The sequence below is a fragment of the Xenopus laevis genome, chromosome 8L (assembly GCF_017654675.1).
Source record: "Xenopus laevis strain J_2021 chromosome 8L, Xenopus_laevis_v10.1, whole genome shotgun sequence".
NCBI classification, from domain to species: domain Eukaryota; kingdom Metazoa; phylum Chordata; class Amphibia; order Anura; family Pipidae; genus Xenopus; species Xenopus laevis.
In genome coordinates this window covers 133,327,163-133,347,132 of record NC_054385.1, presented here as the reverse complement: position 1 = coordinate 133,347,132, position 19,970 = coordinate 133,327,163, and the positions used below count along the sequence as shown (strand labels likewise).

At 46.2% G+C, this 19,970-nt stretch overlaps 1 protein-coding gene across 1 annotated transcript in view; it reads right to left on the bottom strand.

Moving 5' to 3' along the window:
• npr1.L (natriuretic peptide receptor 1 L homeolog) overlaps nt 1-14,602 on the bottom strand; it is a 31,914-nt gene extending 17,312 nt beyond the window's left edge. Inside the window, 2 exon segments of the mRNA NM_001090234.1 lie at nt 1,937-2,136; nt 13,776-14,602. Of these exon segments, the coding sequence (NP_001083703.1) occupies nt 1,937-2,136; nt 13,776-14,478 (903 nt within the window). The 5' untranslated portion in view covers nt 14,479-14,602.
• Nucleotides 14,603-19,970: the final 5,368 nt, after the last annotated feature.

Here is a 19,970-nt window from a genome sequence, read left to right as displayed (position 1 = left end):
AACAATAGTACTAATAACAATAATAATAATATTAATAACAATAACAACAATAGTACTAATAATAATAATAATAATAATAAGTGGTATTTTCTGGCCACAGACATGCTGCTCTTATATCAGGGGGGGGTCACTGGGTCTGTCATTGTTATAGGGAGGCAGCACCCAGGCAGGGGGTAGAGGAGTGTGAGCCCAACTGTCATGTTTAGCCGCTAGATCCTGTAGGTGACAGTCGTGTGTATGTTGGGGGGGGGGACCTTATTGCTGGGAGACTTTACAAGATGCCGATCTGAAGATGAAGAGGATGAAGAGCAAGGGGACGGGATGTACAAAGAGAAATGTGACAGAATTGATTCCTTCCTCTTCCATTCACCTCCCATCCTCTTCTTCCTCCCCTAATATCTTCTTCCTTATTATTTGCCACTACTTCTCTCTCTGCTTCTCAACCCAATAATATCACCTGATCTTTATTCTCTCCTCTCCCATTACCTAATCTTTACCTTCACCTGATCTCATCTCTGGCCCCCCCACCTTCTCTTACTTCTCTCTCTCCATCTCAACCAATAATATCATCCTCTTCCCCCTCCCTCTTTCCTGCTCTCCTTTTTCTCCTTCTCTCTTCTCCCAATAGGAAACCTATAACCTCACCTGATCTTCCCACCACCTTCTCTTACTTCTCCCTCCTTCTTTCGCATCTTTACAACACAATAATATCACCTAATCTTCATTCTCTCTCTCCTTTCTTACTCTTGCTTCTCTCCCTTCTCCCCTCTCCCAATAGCAAACCAATAAAATCACCCGTCTTATCCCTCACTTATTTCTCCCTCTCTCTCTTTTTCAACATATCAAACCAATATCACCTGATTTTCATTTCTTCCCCCCTCCCCATACTGACCTATATTCTCACCAAACCTTCCCTTATCTCTGTCATTCCTCCAACCTTCTCTTACTTCTCTCCCTCTCTCTTCTTTTCCCTACACCAGACCTATGCCCTCACTGATATTCACTTCTCACCTTCTCTTCTTCTATAACCACCTGATCTTCACCTCCTTCTTCTATCCTATAGTCCTTGTCTCACCCCATCATCTTCACTGAGAGCTGCCCTTTATTCAGTACCTTTCCCTCCCCACATTCTCAGATTTCTCTCTCCTTCTCCCCCTTCTCACCAGCAACACCTACAGTCTGACCCACATCATAATCTTTCCACCACATCTATTTGGTGTGTCCTTCATTTGTCACCTTCATTCTCCTCAATTCCTGACATTTCTCTCACTCTTGTATCTCCCCATTAGATCTTTATTGTGACCTTTTCTTTACTCAATGCCCTGCCTCTAAGCCACTCCCACTTATCTCTCCTGATATTTCACCAACTTTACATGTCCATCATTCAATGTCCTTTCTTCTTCTGTCTCTTCTTCACTCTTCTAGTCTCATTTGTGCTTTTCTTTCTCTCTGATCCCTTTACTGTCCTTGCTTGTTCTTTCCTTCCCCCTCATCTCCTACTCTAACATATGTTCTCACTTCTCTCTTAGTACTCCTCCATTTCTCTAAAGTCCCTGACCCCAAGTTCTCCCCCTTCTTTTGCTCCACCAGCTGTTGGTCATGTGTTTACAAACTTGTGTTTTCCTTCAGTTCTCTACCCTCTTCCCTGCTGCTCGCTCCTTCTCACCCACTGTTAGTCATATTTAGAAATGGTGGATCCAGATGGAGCCCAAGGAATTCCCCATGTTGCATTGTTCCATGCCCGCTTCTCTTCTCTGTAGCTTGTGGTGACAAATGAGTCACATAGAGAAAGTCAGATCCTTGGTCTCGACAGAAACAAACACAGACGGGAAAGCTCTGAGATATGATCCAATGTAACGGGAATAACTGTCTGTGTCAATGAGTGGAGGCAACAGAAATATTGGATTTTAACTGTGATGAACAATAGGATTCTCACCTTAAATGCCTCCCTGGCTTTGGCATCATCTGCGTCTCCTCTGTACCAGGGGCGCTTGGGGTCGGGGAAGATGGAGCTCTGCAGGCTGGCACCCCACACATCCACATAGAAGAAGGCAAAGTCTCCAGAGCAGAGCCCCTCCCGCCAGGCCTGGATCATTAACTGGCGGAACATGTCGGGGTAACAGCACATGTAGATAACTGGGGAGGTGGGAAGAGAGAGAAGTGAGAAGCTCAGATACAGCCTCAGACTGGCACCTGCCAACCAATATTCCTTCTAATAGAAAAGTCTCAAGCAAGTGATTGGTGCTAGAACAATAACTGGCCTTGGCACCCCAAATATTATATGAAAACCTGACTCCCCTATCTGAAGTCTAGAGCTCCACAAACTGCTCCACATATTACACAAAGGTCTAATAACTTTGTGAACCCCAATAAAGTGCATTACACAGTCTAAACAGATTCCCAGCCTACTGAGCCCAAAAACAGTGCCCTACAGTCTACTGTGCCAAAATACCATGCCCCAAAACTTACTGTGCCCAAATATGGTGCCCTACAAACTACTGTACCCAAATACAGTGCCCTACAGCCTACTGTGCCCAAATACAGTGCCCTACAGCCTACTGTGCCCAAATACAGTGCCCTACAGCCTACTGTGCCCAAATACAGTGCCCTACAGCCTACTGTGCCAAAATACAGTGCCCTACAAACTACTGAGCCCAAATACAATGCCTACAGCCTATTTAGCCCACATACAGTGATCTACAGCCTACTGAGCCCAAATACAGTGCCCTAAAGCATACTGAGCCAAAATAAAGTGCCCTAAAGCATACTGAGCCAAAATAAAGTGCCCTAAAGCATACTGAGCCAAAATAAAGTGCCCTATAGCCTACTGTGCCAAAATACAATGCCCTTCAGTCTACTTTGCCCAAATACAGTGCCCTACAGCCAACTGTGCCCGAAGACAGTGCCCTACAAACTACTGTGCCCAAATACAGTGTTCTACAGCCTACTGAATACAGATACAGTGCCATACAGTCTTATGTATCCAAATACAGTGCTCTACAGCCAACCATGCCCAAATACAGTGCTCTACATCTTACTGTGCCCAAATGCAGTACCCTACAAACTACTGTGCCCAAATACAGTGCTCTACATCTTACTGTGCCCAAATACAGTGCCCTACAAACTACTGTGCCCAAATACAGTGCCCTACAGCCTACTGAGCTCAAATACAGAGCCCTACAGCCAACTGTACCCAAATACAGTGCCCTACACCCTACTGAGCCCAAAAATAGTGCGCTACAGCCTACTGAGCCCAAATACAGTGCCCTAAAGCATACTGAGACAAAATAAAGTGCCCTATAGCCTACTGAGCCCAAATACAGTGCCCTACAGCCTACTGTGCCAAAATACAATGCCCTTCAGCCTACTGTGCCCAAATACAGTGCCCAAATACAGTGCCCTACAGCCTACTGAGTACAGATACAGTGCCATACAGTCTTATGTATCCAAATACAGTGCTCTACAGCCAACCGTTCCCAAATACAGTGCTCTACATCTTACTGTGCCCAAATGCAGTACCCTACAAACTACTGTGCCCAAATACAGTGCCCTACAGCCTACTGTGCCCAAATACAGTGCCCTACAGCCTACTGTGCCCAAATACAATGTCCTAAATCCTACTGAGCCCAAATACAGTGCCCTACAGCCTATTGTGCCTGGTATTAGTATTAGAGCTAATGTCCCAATACAGACATAAGCCTTAGGTTACACATCAGATATTTATTTTACACTCTATGGGGGCATCTTCCAAAGGTCAGTGATCCAGACCATTGAGCTTGTGCAGCCCCCGCTGTTCACAGGTCTGAAACCCAACAACATGGGGTCACTGGCTTCCCAATAAGGATGTGAGGGTAAGTGGCTCCAGTCATTGATTTACCAACCCAACAGTGTCTCTCACTGCCCCAATCTGTGCAGCACCCACACACTCTCCCCCTTACAGAGGCAAGAGCAGCGCCTGTTCCCTAAACCCAAGAGACACAATGGCGACATCTCTACGCCGGAGTCAGACCGGATGGGGCAGGGGATGATGAATACGTGGAAGAAACAGGAAAGGGAACATAAAACAGAGAGAAGGGAAAGAACTGACAGTTAGGAGGAAATGGTGCCCAGAGACTTCCTTCTTTCTCACCCGCTCATTAGACGAGGGGCCCCAGATGTTTAACACAAGGGACACACCAAGACAAATAACCAAAACAAAGTGTTTAACAAAGTGATATAACCCCCCCCCATGTGTGTCCCTTCCTTCCAGGGATGGATAAAAAGCCCCTTTATGCCCAGTATGAGGATTTGTATGGTATGTGCTGTCATAGAGCGCTGCTGATTGGTTGGTGCCTTATTAACGTGTATTATTGATAATAATAATAGTAATAATACTACAACTAATAATAGTAATACTACTACTACTACTACTACTACTACAAATAATAATAGTAATACTACTACTACTACTAATAATACTACTAATAATACTACTACTACTACTAATAATAGTAATACTACTACTACTACTACAAATAATAATAGTAATACTACTAATAATAGTAATAATACTACTACTAATAATAATAATACTACTACTAATAATAATAGTAATACTACTACTACTACTACTAATAATAGTAATAATACTACTAATAATAATAATAATACTACTACTAATAATAATAGTAATACTACTACTACTACTAATAATAATAATACTACTAATAATAATAGTAATACTACTACTAATAATAATGGTAATAATAATAGTAATACTAATAATAACAATAATGTAGGAATCTGATATGGAGTTAAAGCAAATTGCCCGCAGGGATGTTGATGTGATGAATAATAAATTGTCTGTTGGCTCTGCAGTTTATTATTTACTTTCCACCAGGAATTCCAGCAGGGAGAGGGATGTGAGTCCCACAGGGGGCAGGTGGGTTTAATGTCAATGTGTCCAGGTGAGAGAGTTGGGGGCGCTGCTTGTTTGTGTGGGACCCCCAGTTCAGCCGTATCACTAGAGATGGGAATTGAACCCCCAGAACACTGCAGCATTGGACAAGTGACAATATAGAGTTAATGGTTTCCACGAAGCAGACTCCCCAAATGTCTCTGGATATACAGCTATTAGTGATGGTCAGTGGCAGGGCAGGGGTTAAGCACAGGAGAATCCATAGAGAGAGGGAGAACAGGGGGTGCCACCTTCCCCCGGAAAAGCTGCTGGAAACCTCAATTATTCCCAGTCCTGCACTTCCCTTCCCTGAGTGTTTGTGTCTGTGATACCCACCCGCACCCTCACCACTTACAAGACGGAAAGAGCTGATAGTTGCTATGGGATACTAGGACTAGAAACGTCTCTTATAAACGAATATATTCCATCCTCCTTATCATTTACAGTAGGGGGTACATTATCCCTTATAATACATGAGTGATACTCAGAGTTCCCTGTATAACTCAGCCTGCAGCCTTGTGTCTTTATATGGTCACAGAACAACCCCTCAGTGACTTCTAATATCCTTATCATTTACAGTAGGGGGTACATTATCCCTTATAATACATGAGTGATACTCAGAGTTCCCTGTATAACTCAGCCTGCAGCCTTGTGCCTTTATATGGTCACAGAACAACCCCTCAGTGACTTCTAATATCCTTATCATTTACAGTAGGGGGTACATTATCCCTTATAATACATGAGTGATACTCAGAGTTCCCTGTATAACTCAGCCTGCAGCCTTGTGCCTTTATATGGTCACAGAACAACCCCTCAGTGACTTCTAATATCCTTATCATTTACAGTAGGGGGTACATTATCCCTTATAATACATGAGTGATACTCAGAGTTCCCTGTATAACTCAGCCTGCAGCCTTGTGCTTTTATATGGTCACAGAACAACCCCTCAGTGACTTCTAATATCCTTATCATTTACAGTAGGGGGTACATTATCCCTTATAATACATGAGTGATACTCAGAGTTCCCTGTATAACTCAGCCTGCAGCCTTGTGCCTTTATATGGTCACAGAACAACCCCTCAGTGACTTCTAATATCCTTATCATTTACAGTAGGGGGTACATTATCCCTTATAATACATGAGTGATACTCAGAGTTCCCTGTATAACTCAGCCTGCAGCCTTGTGCCTTTATATGGTCACAGAACAACCCCTCAGTGACTTCTAATATCCTTATCATTTACAGTAGGGGGTACATTATCCCTTATAATACATGAGTGATACTCAGAGTTCCCTGTATAACTCAGCCTGCAGCCTTGTGCCTTTATATGGTCACAGAACAACCCCTCAGTGACTTCTAATATCCTTATCATTTACAGTAGGGGGTACAGTGGTTTCTAGGGATTGTATATATATATATATATATATATATATATGCTTGTGTGTAGGTAACAGGGGTTAGTCACTACTGAATATTTGTGTCTGGAGAATGTAATTCTGGGATATCTGGGTTCCTCCCGTCTCCAGTGGATATTCAGATAAAAGTGGAAGAGATTGGGGTGACGCTGGGAGTGCTAATCCCCTGTATTATTGATATAACAGTTAAAGAACACATCTCCTTAGCACTGCACCCCCAAACAACAAGAATCATGGCGAGTCTGATGCTCTTATACTGCACTGTGTCTGTATTGCACTCAGTTCAGATACTCAGTACTACTATATATGGTTACACTAGCAGAAGACAAGGCAGAAGTGTGGGGTGCGGGGCATATAAAATAACTTTCCATCCAATCTCTCTGTCCATCTGCTGAGCAGGAGCTGAGTAAACAGCCCATTGTTTGGGGCCGGGTAACGCTGAGGTGCTCAGTGCCATTATATATACACGCGGCACATCTACACCAGGCTGAGAGCTCTGCAAATATAATAAAGGAGAGTGTAAGTCTCAGTTCTCATTACCTGAGATATGCACAGCTCTACCAACCATACCCTGGCACCTCACATCACCTCCAAACACCTGTACCCCTGAATTAGAGACCTGTGAGATCCATAACACCTGTACCCCTGAATTAGAGACCTGTGAGATCCCAAACACCTGTACCCCTGAATTAGAGACCTGTGAGATCCCAAACACCTGTACCCCTGAATTAGAGACCTGTGAGATCCCAAACACCTGTACCCCTGAATCAGAGACCTGTGAGATCCCAAACACCTGTACCCCTGAATTAGAGACCTGTGAGCTCCCAAACACCTGTACCCCTGAATTAGAGACCTGTGACATCCCAAACACCTGTACCCCTGAATTAGAGACCTGTGAGATCCCAAACACCTGTACCCCTGAATTAGAGACCTGTGCGATCCCAAACACCTGTACCCCTGAATTAGAGATCCCAAACACCTGTACCCCTGAATTAGAGACCTGTGAGATCCCAAACACCTGTACCCCTGAATTAGAGACCTGTGAGCTCCCAAACACCTGTACCCCTGAATTAGAGACCTGTGAGATCCCAAACACCTGTACCCCTGAATTAGAGACCTGTGAGATCCCAAACACCTGTACCCCTGAATTAGAGACCTGTGAGATCCCAAACACCTGTACCCCTGAATTAGAGACCTGTGAGATCCCAAACACCTGTACCCCTGAATTAGAGACCTTCGAGATCCCAAACACCTGTACCCCTGAATTAGAGACCTTCGAGATCTCAAACACCTGACCCACAACAGCTGAAACATGAAACAAACTTCATTTCTCCGGAGGAAACACAAACATCCCAGTGATGAGCCCCCAAATGTCTCCCCACCCAGTGCTACGAGCCCGTCAGTCAGGTTTGGGGAAGTAGAATGGAGAGGCGTGGGTTAATTGAGGCAATAAAGTGTCATTCCTGCTTGGCACTGAGCCCCCTGACGTAACTTGCCCCTCCCCAGCCCGACAGTTGGAGCAAGAACATGGCCACCTGCTCCTCTGCTCACACTTACTGGTTATTCATTCACTGGGTCAGCCCAGAACATTCCTGCCCCTTAACCCTGTCACTTCTGATCATTATCTTCCAACCCTCCTACTCACCACCACTCACTAGTGACCTATTCACCACCACTCATCCACTCACTAGTGACCTACTCGCCACCACTGATCCACTCACTAGGGTCCTACTCACCACCACTCATCCACTCACTAGTGTTTAACTCACCATCTCTCATCCACTCACTAGTGACCTACTCACCACCACTGATCCACTGACTAGTGTCCTACTCACCACCACTAATTAGTGACCTACTCACCACCACTCATCCACTCACTAGTGACCTACTCACCACCACTCATCCGTGACCTACTCACCACCACTCATCCACTCATTAGTGACCTACTCACCACCACTCATTAGTGACCTACTCACCACCACTCATCCACTCACTAGTGACCTACTCACCACCACTCATCCACTCATTAGTGACCTACTCACCACCACTCATTAGTGACCTACTCACCACCACTCATCCACTCATTAGTGACCTACTCACCACCACTCATTAGTGACCTACTCACCACCACTCATCCACTCATTAGTGACCTACTCACCACCACTCATTAGTGACCTACTCACCACCACTCATCCACTCATTAGTGACCTACTCACCACCACTCATCCACTCATTAGTGACCTACTCACCACCACTCATCCACTCATTAGTGACCTACTCACCACCACTCATCCACTCATTAGTGACCTACTCACCACCACTCATTAGTGACCTACTCACCACCACTCATCCACTCATTAGTGACCTACTCACCACCACTCATCCACTCACTAGTGTTTAACTCACCACCACTGATACACACTGACTAGTGTCCTAGTCCTAGTGCTGCAGTACTTCTGTGAATTATACCCAGGGCCCTCAGTCTTTATCTCACTGTGCTGAGCAGACCTGTTGATGTTACAAAGTTGATGATACAGACATCCTCAGTGTATCCTGGTTCTGAGCTTTCATGCAAAACGAATTCACAGAAGAACTGGAGCACTATTGAAGTCCAAGTCCACCTCGTGTGCCAGCTCTTCTGCAAGTCACCAGGACTCTTCCCTCTCTCACCAGTAAGCTGCTTGATACCCAGTGATTCTCCAGCAGATCCACCAAACTCTGTCTTGTGATGCAACAACAGATCCTTCTCCTTCTCACAGCAGAACTTTCCTCCTTCTGCCTCTGGTCACCTCAGATGGTTTTACTGGTTCTAATTGACCCTCTCCCTTCTTCCCAGGCTCCTCTACTAGAATCAACAAGCTCCTCCCCCAGCCTCAGCCTGACTAATCCAACAAGCCAAAAACTCACTTAACCCATTTGTACTTATGGAGGAATCTGAGACAAGCTCCAGAATGTACTAAAAGATACCGAAACTTCTTAGTATTTACAGTCCACACTCAGCAGCATCACATCCAAATCTCTCCATTTGAGTGTACCCTTACATACTCACCACCACTCAGCCACTCACTAGTGTCCTACACCAGAACCAATTCACACTCACTAGAGTCTCACTCACCAGAACCGATCCACTCACTAGATTAATGTCCTACTCACCACAACTGATACACACTCACTAGATTAAAAATAGATTAGTACCCTACTCAATATAACTGTAAGTAACATGCTAGTGAAGAATAGGATCCCACTCACCAGAACCAATCCACCCATTATATTAGTGTCCTACTCACCAGAACCAATTCACACTCACTAGATTAGTGTCCTACTCACCAGAACCAATTCACACTCACTACATTAGAGTCTCACTCACCAGTACCGATCCACTCACTGGATTAATGTCCTACTCACCAGAACTGATACACACTCACTAGATTAAAAATAGATTAGTACCCTAATCAACAGAACTTTAAGGAACATGCTAGTGAAGAATAGAATCCCATTCACCAGAACCGATCCACTCACTACATTAGTGTCCTACTCACCAGAACTGATCCACACTCACTAGATTTGTGTCCTACTCACCAGAACCAATTCACACTTACTACATTAGTCTTACGCACCAGAACTGATCTACTCACTAGATTAATGTTCTACTCACCAGAACTGATCCACACTCACTAGTGTCCTACTCACCAGAACTGACCTACTCACTAGATTAATGTCCTACTCACCAGAACTGATCCACACCATTCACTAGTGTCCTACTCACCACAAATGATCCACACTCAATAGTGTCCTACTCACCACAACTGATCCACACTCACTAATGGCCTACTCACCACAACTGATCCAGACTCACTAGTGTCCTACTCACTGGAATCGATCCACTTACTACATTAGTGTCCTACCCACCAAAACTGTAAGGAATGTGCTAGTACGAGTAGAATCCTACTCACCACAACTGACCCACTCTTACTAGAGTAAAACTGGATTAGTGTCCTACTCACCAGGACTGTGAGGACGTGCGAGTGAGTAATGACGCCTTTTTATTAGAGCACTTACTGGGACCCAGAGTATTAGCAAATCCTGGAAACAAGTTAGGATGTGAGTTTGGGAATGTCTAATTGGTCTCCTACACATCCTAGAAATTCAACTTTAAGATCCATTCATGGTAAATAGTAGGGGAACACTTACTTGTGGTTGTAGACATTCTCAGCACTGTGGCAACATTTTCACATAGATGTAACCTTATTATAACTGACCAAATGTTTATACTCAAAGTAGGGCTTGAACCAAACCAAAGTTCAGAAACCACTGAAGTGGAGTAAATCCAGTTCTACTGAATGGAACTGTGTGTATCAGACTATCAGTAGAGTAGAAGCTCTTGTAGCAGAACCTTGGCTTGGCTGTGAGACAGTTGAATAGTCTTGTTTTACATTAAAGAGTAAGATTTAATTCTCTATGTTCAGTGCCCCACTCCCTGGGGTAACAGTGCGACTCCCACCCTCTATAGAGGAGTCATCAACAGATCTGAGTGGAGGTAGAGTAGAACCCTACTGAACAGAACCAATTGCCACTCAACTAGGTAAAAGCTAATCAATATAATTGAGTGGGACTTGTTGGGTCAGAACTGGAGCAGAGTAAGGAGAATGGATCCACAGGACTGAGTAGAACTCACTAAAGGGTAACTAGAAGTTGAGTCCAACCCACTGGAATTAAAAGAGAAGGGAATAGCAGTTTGCAGAACAAATACAATAAACTCACGCCCTTAGTAGTGACTCAGTAGACCATCCTCTCAGGCACTGACCATCATGGCACAATCTAGCTATTGCCCCCCCCCCAAAGCTTGTTATTTAACCCTCTCAGTGGGTCGGGGAGACAAGAGATTGGAAGAAGCACCGGGTAACCAGACTATCTCCATAATCAATGTCATCCAATAAAGTAATTGTAATAGAGTCATACTCAGCACAGCTCTACATTACCGCCCCCACAATACGGTTACACTTATGTGCAGGACACACACAATGAGAGGCAAGTAATTAGTGAGTAATGTCACTTCAGCAGCAAGTGTTAATCCATTTCTGAAAGGTTAACATGATATTAACTGGGGCGGGAGGAGCTGTGATGTGCTGAGTGTCTGCTCTTATCTCCAGATAACCTCGCGCTACTCCATTGTTACCCTCTGAGACCGCTGATCTGTTTATAAATGTAACACAGGGACAGTTCCTCTTTACTGACAACACCGTATAAATAACACACTCACACCCCTGTGTATTAAAGTACACACCCTACCCCGTCTGCTTCCCCCCAGTCTTACTTACTCTGTCCTGCTTCCCCCCAGTCTTACTTACTCTGTCCTGCTTCCCCCCAGTCTTACTTACTCTGTCCTTCTGCTTCCCCCCAGTCTTACTTACTCTGTCCTTCTGCTTCCCCCCAGTCTTACTTACTCAGTCCCTTCTGCTTCCCCCCAGTCCTACTTACTCCATCCCTTCTGCTTCCCCCCCAGCCTTACTTACTCCATCCCTTCTGATTCCCCCCAGTCTTACTTACTCAGTCCCTTCTGATTCCCCCCAGTCCTACTTACTCCATCCCTTCTGCTTCCCCCCCAGCCTTACTTACTCCATCCCTTCTGATTCCCCCCAGTCTTACTTACTCAGTCCCTTCTGATTCCCCCCAGTCCTACTTACTCCATCCCTTCTGCTTCCCCCCCAGCCTTACTTACTCCATCCCTTCTGCTTCCCCCCACTCTTGCTTACTCAGTCCCTTCTGCTTCCCCCCAGTCTTACTTACTTACTCCATCCCTTCTGCTTCCCCCCAATCTTACTTACTCCATTCCTTCTGCTTCCCCCCAGTCTTACTTACTCCGTCCCTTCTGCTTCCCACCAGTCTTACTTACTCCCCCCTTCTGCTTCCCCCCACTCTTGCTTACTCAGTCCCTTCTGCTTCCCACCAGTCTTACTTACTCAGTCCCTTCTGCTTCCCACCAGTCTTACTTACTCCCCCTTCTGCTTCCCCCCACTCTTGCTTACTCAGTCCCTTCTGCTTCCCACCAGCCTTACTTACTCAGTCCCTTCTGCTTCCCACCAGTCTTACTTACTCCCCCCTTCTGCTTCCCCCCCCCACTCTTACTTACTCAGTCCCTTCTGCTTCCCACCAGTCTTACTTACGCCATCCCTTCTGCTGCCCCCCCCAGTCTTACTTACTCCCCCCTTCTGCTTCCCCCCACTCTTGCTTACTCAGTCCCTTCTGCTTCCCACCAGTCTTACTTACTCCATCCCTTCTGCTTCCCCCCACTCTTGCTTACTCAGTCCCTTCTGCTTCCCACCAGCCTTACTTACTCAGTCCCTTCTGCTTCCCACCAGTCTTACTTACTCCCCCCTTCTGCTTCCCCCCCACTCTTACTTACTCAGTCCCTTCTGCTTCCCACCAGTCTTACTTACGCCATCCCTTCTGCTGCCCCCCCAGTCTTACTTACTCCCCCCTTCTGCTTCCCCCCACTCTTGCTTACTCAGTCCCTTCTGCTTCCAACCAGTCTTACTTACTCAGTCCCTTCTGCTTCCCCCCAGTCTTACTTACTCAGTCCCTTCTGCTTCCCACCAGTCTTACTTACTCCCCCCTTCTGCTTCCCCCCACTCTTGCTTACTCAGTCCCTTCTGCTTCCCACCAGCCTTACTTACTCAGTCCCTTCTGCTTCCCACCAGTCTTACTTACTCCCCCCTTCTGCTTCCCCCCCACTCTTACTTACTCAGTCCCTTCTGCTTCCCACCAGTCTTACTTACGCCATCCCTTCTGCTGCCCCCCCAGTCTTACTTACTCCCCCCTTCTGCTTCCCCCCACTCTTGCTTACTCAGTCCCTTCTGCTTCCCCCCAGCCTTACTTACTCAGTCCCTTCTGCTTCCCACCAGTCTTACTTACTCCATCCCTTCTGCTTCCCCCCCAGTCTTACTTACTCAGTCCCTTCTGCTTCCAACCAGTCTTACTTACTCAGTCCCTTCTGCTTCCCCCCAGTCTTACTTACTCCATCCCTTCTGCTTGCCACCAGTCTTACTTACTCCATCCCTTCTGCTTCCCCCCCAGTCTTACTTACTCAGTCCCTTCTGCTTCCAATCAGTCTTACTTACTCAGTCCCTTCTGCTTCCCACCAGCCTTACTTACTCCATCCCTTCTGCTTCCCCCCCAGTCTTACTTACTCAGTCCCTTCTGCTTCCAACCAGTCTTACTTACTCAGTCCCTTCTGCTTGCCACCAGTCTTACTTACTCCATCCCTTCTGCTTCCCCCCCAGTCTTACTTACTCAGTCCCTTCTGCTTCCAACCAGTCTTACTTACTCAATCCCTTCTGCTTCCCACCAGCCTTACTTACTCCATCCCTTCTGCTTGCCACCAGTCTTACTTACCCCCCCTTCTGCTTCCCCCCCAGTGTTACTTACTCTGTCCCTTCTGCTTGATGTCCTGAATGAGGGTGGTGTAATTGGTGAGCTCCTTGTCTTTGAATTGAAGGTCCACCACAGTCAAGTTGAACTTGAGCAGTTCCATATAGAGACCCTCCATGGTGAAGAAACAAGGGCGGTCGTCCACGTTGCTGTCCCTATAGACAATCATAGCCCGACTGGTCCAGTTGTACATCTGGTGTAAGTGACCCACAAACAAGCCCAGTTTGGTGGGGATGAGCCCAGTCCTGGTGGTGTAGTGGTAGACGTCGGTTTTGTCGTTGAAGCCATAGGCGGAGGCCCCCACAGTGATAAGGGGGACCTTCCAGTGGGCAGTGAAGCGGGCAACCGGTGCTGCTGTGTAAATACAGCCGGGTCCCAAGAAGACTTCGGGGTGATGGGTGAACTGGAGATCCACTGCTACTACGGGTGCCGTTGAGTCGGAGCAGACGCCATCCTTGTCTTCACTGTTGCCGAAGAAGGTCTGTACATGGAGGTCAGGGAGGAGGCTGGGGTCGTTATTAATCCGGTCTATGGCTAGCTGAATAGCCGGCCCCACTCTCGGCCATGCCCAGGGGTACACTCGGTTGGTTTTGGGGAGCAGTACAGCCATCGTTAGGTTATTAACCCCATCATCTCCCACTGCAACTCCCTGGCAGGAGAAAGATTTTAGCAACAGAAGGAAAAGCCAAGCTCCAGGCATGACCCTCAGTCATTGGGCTCCTCTGAGTCTCCTGCCCATGTGCCAGGGACTAGTCAAAGTGGCACCAAAGTGAGTGTGTGTCTCTTGTGGGGAGATCACGGCAACTTGACTGGCTACTGACAGGAATCTCCAGGCGGCGACTGTTAGTCCAGAATGTGAGAGAGAGAGGGAGCCGCTATCATGAGCTGCGAGTGACTGCTGGAAGTGACTGCTGGGAGAGTGCGAGAGTGCGAGAGTGCTATTATCTCCGAGTACTTTTCCTTCCCCTGACTCAGTGACAAAAGAGCTTGTTATCATAAGCCCTGCTCATTAACCCTCCCCTGGCCGCTCTCCACTCAACTATATCCAACCAGCTCACAGCCCCTCAATCTAAAGGGGGGCACTTACTGGAGGTGCGGGGAACGTGCTCCAACCCTACAACTTGGAGGGCTCCCAACATTTATTGGAGAGCACAGTCTGGCTTCCTCCAAGCAACAAATATTTACCCAGTTACTCTGGAAATTGGGGGGAGTTGGGAATTAGGGTTCTAATTTAAAAACACACAAATAAATCTGTGTCAGAATATGGGGGGGGCTGATGCTCGGGGGGTGGCTAATTAAAGGCAAAGCGGAGGGGTCAGCTCCCCGGGGAATGGGGGTGAGTGGGGCTGCCAGGGAATGGGGGTGCAAGGGGAACTGGGAGATATGGGGGGGGGAATGTGGGGGACAGAGCGATACAGGAGGATATAAATGAGATGGGAGTGGATTAGAGAGAGGGTGAGACAGCAGAGAGATACAGGGAATGAGACAGAGGGGAGAGACTGCAAGCGATTACAGCAAGACAGAGAGAATGGGATTAGAGAGAGAACTAAGGAATCCAAGGAACTGCAAGGGATTAGTAACAGAAAGTGGGATTAGGAGAGAATGGGATTATACACGGTATTTAGACAGAGCACAAGAGATTAGAGACAGAACACGTCTGCTCCAGAATTAAATACAGAACATGGGTATTAGACATAGAACCCGAGGAATTAGAGACAGAGCCCAATGGATTAGAGACAGAACCCAAAGGGATTAGAGATAGAACCCAAAGGGAATTACAGCGCACGCTATTGATTAGTAAATAACTATGAGAGTGAGGGATTACAGGCACTGAGATTAAATGTTATGTGAGACGCAAGTGATGGATTACAGAGAAAGGGTAAGTAAAGAATTAGAGAACATGAGAAATGTAGAGAGAGTGGATTTCATAGGAAGGGATAATGAAGTAAGAGGTGGATTAGAGCCAGAGCATCAGGAGAGAGAGAGAGAGAGAGAGATTACAGGGGATTTTAGAGGGGTAGAAGGGAATGTGGGGTGTATGGGGAGTGGATTACAGGTAGAGACAGGAATATACAAATCAAGGATAGAGCAGAGACAGAAATATATAGAGACATAGGTTAGGGTTGGAATGCAGAGAGAGAATCTGAAATTAGGGGAAGAGAGTGTGAAGGAAAATAAAGGGGAGAGGGAGTGAGGGATTAGAGACAAATAAATATATATATATTACAGAGAATTACAGACTGGAATGTGAACACGGAGAGAAAAGAAAGAGAATGTGAGGGGAGGTGAGAGTGAGGGATTAGAGACAGTGGAAGGGAGAGAAGATAAACTATGGATATATACATACAGAACAGGGGAGAGAAGGAGAGTGAGGGATTAGAGACAGAGGAGGGAACTGGAGAGAGAGCTCAGGTATATGAATGTATATGACAAGGGGATGGAGGATTGGGGAGAGGGAATGAGAGGTGAATATGGGGAGGAGGGAGAGAAGGAGCAACAATCAGTTCTCCCTGTGTAACAGTGAGTGTAAATTCTCCATTATTTCCCTCGTAACCTTGAAAGTGCAAATTGCTTTATATTTGTGCTAAAAGCCCTGGCACCCCTCCAGCCCCTCCTCATTAGACTCCAATAAAGCTCCCCAGCGAGGGAGGGAGAGGGGCTCGGCGTACAAACTGGGGGGCACCCTTCATGGCTACATAGAAACCACTATGGTCTGCAATGAATCTCCCATTATACACAGACACTGGATAATCCCCCTGCGGCCAAGTCTTTGTTTTGGTAAATACGTTCAGCCACGAGTCTTTTCAACCCCAGCGCCCGAGTCCTTGTGCCTGGAGCGGGTATTAGCCACAAATAATACATATTTACAGCCCCCGAGTCCTTGTGATTGGTCAGATCAGCCCCAGGCCGGGGGTATTAGCCACAAATAATACATATTTACAGCCCCCGAGTCCTTGTGATTGGTCAGATCAGCCCCAGGCCGGGGGTATTAGCCATAAATAATACATATTTACAGCCCCCGAGTCCTTGTGATTGGTCAGATCAGCCCCAGGCCGGGGGTATTAGCCATAAATAATACATATTTACATCCCCCGAGTCCTTGTGATTGGTCAGATCAGCCCCAGGCCAGGGAATTAGCCACAAATAATTAGGGATGCACCAAATCCAGGATTCAGTTTGGGATTCGGCCGAATCCTTCTGTCTGGCCGAACCGAATCCTAATTTGCATATGCAAATTACGGGTGGGGAGGGAAATTGCGTGACTTTTTATCACAAAACAAGGAAGTAAAAAATGTTTTCCCCTTCCCTCCCCTAATTTGCATATGCAAATTAGGGTTCGGATTCGGTTCAGTATCGGCTGAATCTTTTGCTAAGGATTCAGGGGTTCGGCCTAATCCAAAATAGTGGATTTGGGGCATCCCTACAAATAATACATATTTAGAGTCCTTGTGATTGGTCAGATCAGCCCAGGTCGGGGGAATTAGCCGTGAATAATACATATTTACTGTCCCAGAGTCCTTGTGATTGGTCAGATCAGCCCAGGTCGGGGGAATTAGCCGTGAATAATACATATTTACTGTCCCACATGAAGGCTGGGCAGAGGCAGGGGCAACCACACTGCTGCTCGGCTTCTTTCCCACATTATTCAGCGCTGATAAGGGCAAGTCCCAATGAAACTAATCTCATTATAAATGTGTCCCATCTCTTTATAGTGATTGATTTGATATTCCAGCAGGAGCGGCCTGACCTTTCCCACCCCCTCACTATAACACCAACACACTAAAATAATGAAAATAGTGATATTCTGATATAATTTGCAATTGGTTTTCATTTTTTATTATTTGTGGGTTTTGAGTTATTTCGATTTTTATTCAGCAGCTCTCCAGTTTGTTATTTCAGCTGGCTGGTTGCTAGGGTCCAAATCCCCCTAGCAACCATGCATTGATATGAATAAGAGACTGGAATATGAATAGGAGAGGGACTGAATAGAAAGATGAGGAATAAAAAAGAAACAATAACAGATTTGGAGCATTTGTTTTTTTAGATGGGGTCAATGACCCCCATTTGAAAGCTGGAAAGAGATAGAAAGCAAATAATGAAGACCAATTGCTTAGAATTAGCCATTCCATAACATTAACTTAAAGGCGAAGCACCCATTTAACTTCTCAGAGGCAATAAGAATGCACTGTTCTGGTTTGGTTGCTAGGGAGAGTGAAGGTAGCAACTGGCTATTGATCACCTATAATTGCAGAGGAAACAGCGGAGAGTATTTCCCCACCCGGGAGAGAGCCAGAGAGGTGCAACTAACAGCAGAAATCTCTCTCATGTGACTTGGCCGGGGGCCCCTGTACACAGATAAGACCACAAGGGCAGTATTGCAGCTCAGACACATGTACAAAGGGCTGTGTGGCCCTAACAAGTTCTCACTTGGGTGCTGGGGGTAAGGAGGGGAGAGACACCCTACAGATAATGTGGCCCCATGTGTACGGCAGCCTCACACTCACATCAATTGCTTGGCCTTCCCATAAATACTTGCAGGTCTGTAGCATTTATAGCTCATATACCTCTTCTGCGCTTTGTGCCCACAACATTCCTTCTCTTTACATCTATATGGGTGGGAGCTGCCATACTGCATAGGGTGCCTAATGAATACTCATCACACAGGCTGGGGGAATGGACTCGGCTAGTTGGCAGGAAGGGGTTACAGGCACCGTTTCCTCCCCGGCCTCTCAGAAAGGAAGAGAATTTGTGTATGAAATGTGCCCATTGTCTGACACACTCACCACATGAACTGGAGGAAACTGAGTGTACCCCCAAACTACAGCCCCGGGGAATGTTACAATAAAATAGTCTGGAGCCATTCTGGGCCACTGGGACAAACCAGGAGAGAGAGGGCAGAGCCCTGGAGAGACTAAACCAGGAGAAGTAAAACACAGAGAATTCAGGGGGAGAGAATATAGGGGAAAAGACAGGCAAGAGACATAAGCCAGACACTGGGAACATGTTGAGAATACAGAAAGAATAGACAGGTGAGGTTAGATATGACAGACAGGGAAGAGAGAGGACAGAGAGGAGTAGCATAGTAACAATACAGGGAAAGAGACAGATGTGAAAAGGAGAGAGACAGGAAGAAGAGATAGAAAAAAAAGAAAGGAGAAAGAATATTGTGTAAGAGACAGGAGAGAGAGAATACAGGAGGGAAAGGCTGGAGAGAGAGAGGAGAGATAAGAGACAGAATACAGGAGGAAGAGACAGATGAGAGAGCTGGGATAGAGAGAATATAGGGGTGAGACAGAGATGAAGGATATACAGAATATTGGGAGGACAGACAGGTCAGAGGTAGGATATAGAAAATACAGGAAAAGAGACAAGTGAGAAGGAGAGAGATCTGAAAGAATACGGGGAGACAATACAGGAAGAAAAAGAAAGGTATGAGAAAGAATATTGGGTAAGAGACAGGCGAATACAGGGGAAAGAGGAGGTAGGAAATAGAGAATATAGGGGAAAAGAGAAAGGGAAGCGATAGAGAGAGGTAGGACAGACAGAACAGAGAGGAAGGACAGACAGAAGAAAGGGGCAAGAGTCAGAAGAGAGAGGGAGGATAGCTAAAAGAAACAGGAGAGAGGGAGGCAGGACAGACAGAAGAGACAGTAGAGAGGGAGGAAGGAGAGACAGAAGAGACAGTGTGGGGAGAGGCTACACAGTATGTTGGTGCCATTATATTTACTGTATATGCAGGTGACATTTAGTAGAAGTAATATCAGATAAAGGGGTGATTGTTATAAGTGGTATGAGCCGAGTTCTCCCAGTGCTGCTGCCAGGAGGGAGTATAAAAGGCCCATTGACTAAGTGTCATTGTGCTGCCAGTTTATAGGTCGTGTCCGACTGCTCTTTATTATTCTATTAACTGTCACCCAAGCACACGGCACTGGCTTCTAACTGGCTCCCTGTAGTGATGCACATCAGTGAGAGCTGCCATATTGCTTCCACCAGACATCATATAGAGAAGAATGATAAAGAGACAGGCAAGTGGGGTGAGGATAAAACACACAGGGAGAGGAGTCTGAGAATCCCCAGCACTGCTGAATAACATCACTGATACAGACTGACCAACTGCAGGGCTGGCAAGGTGAATTATTCAGGTGCTTCTCTCCTTTAGCCCCAAACACTGAATGAAATGTCCGTGGGGAT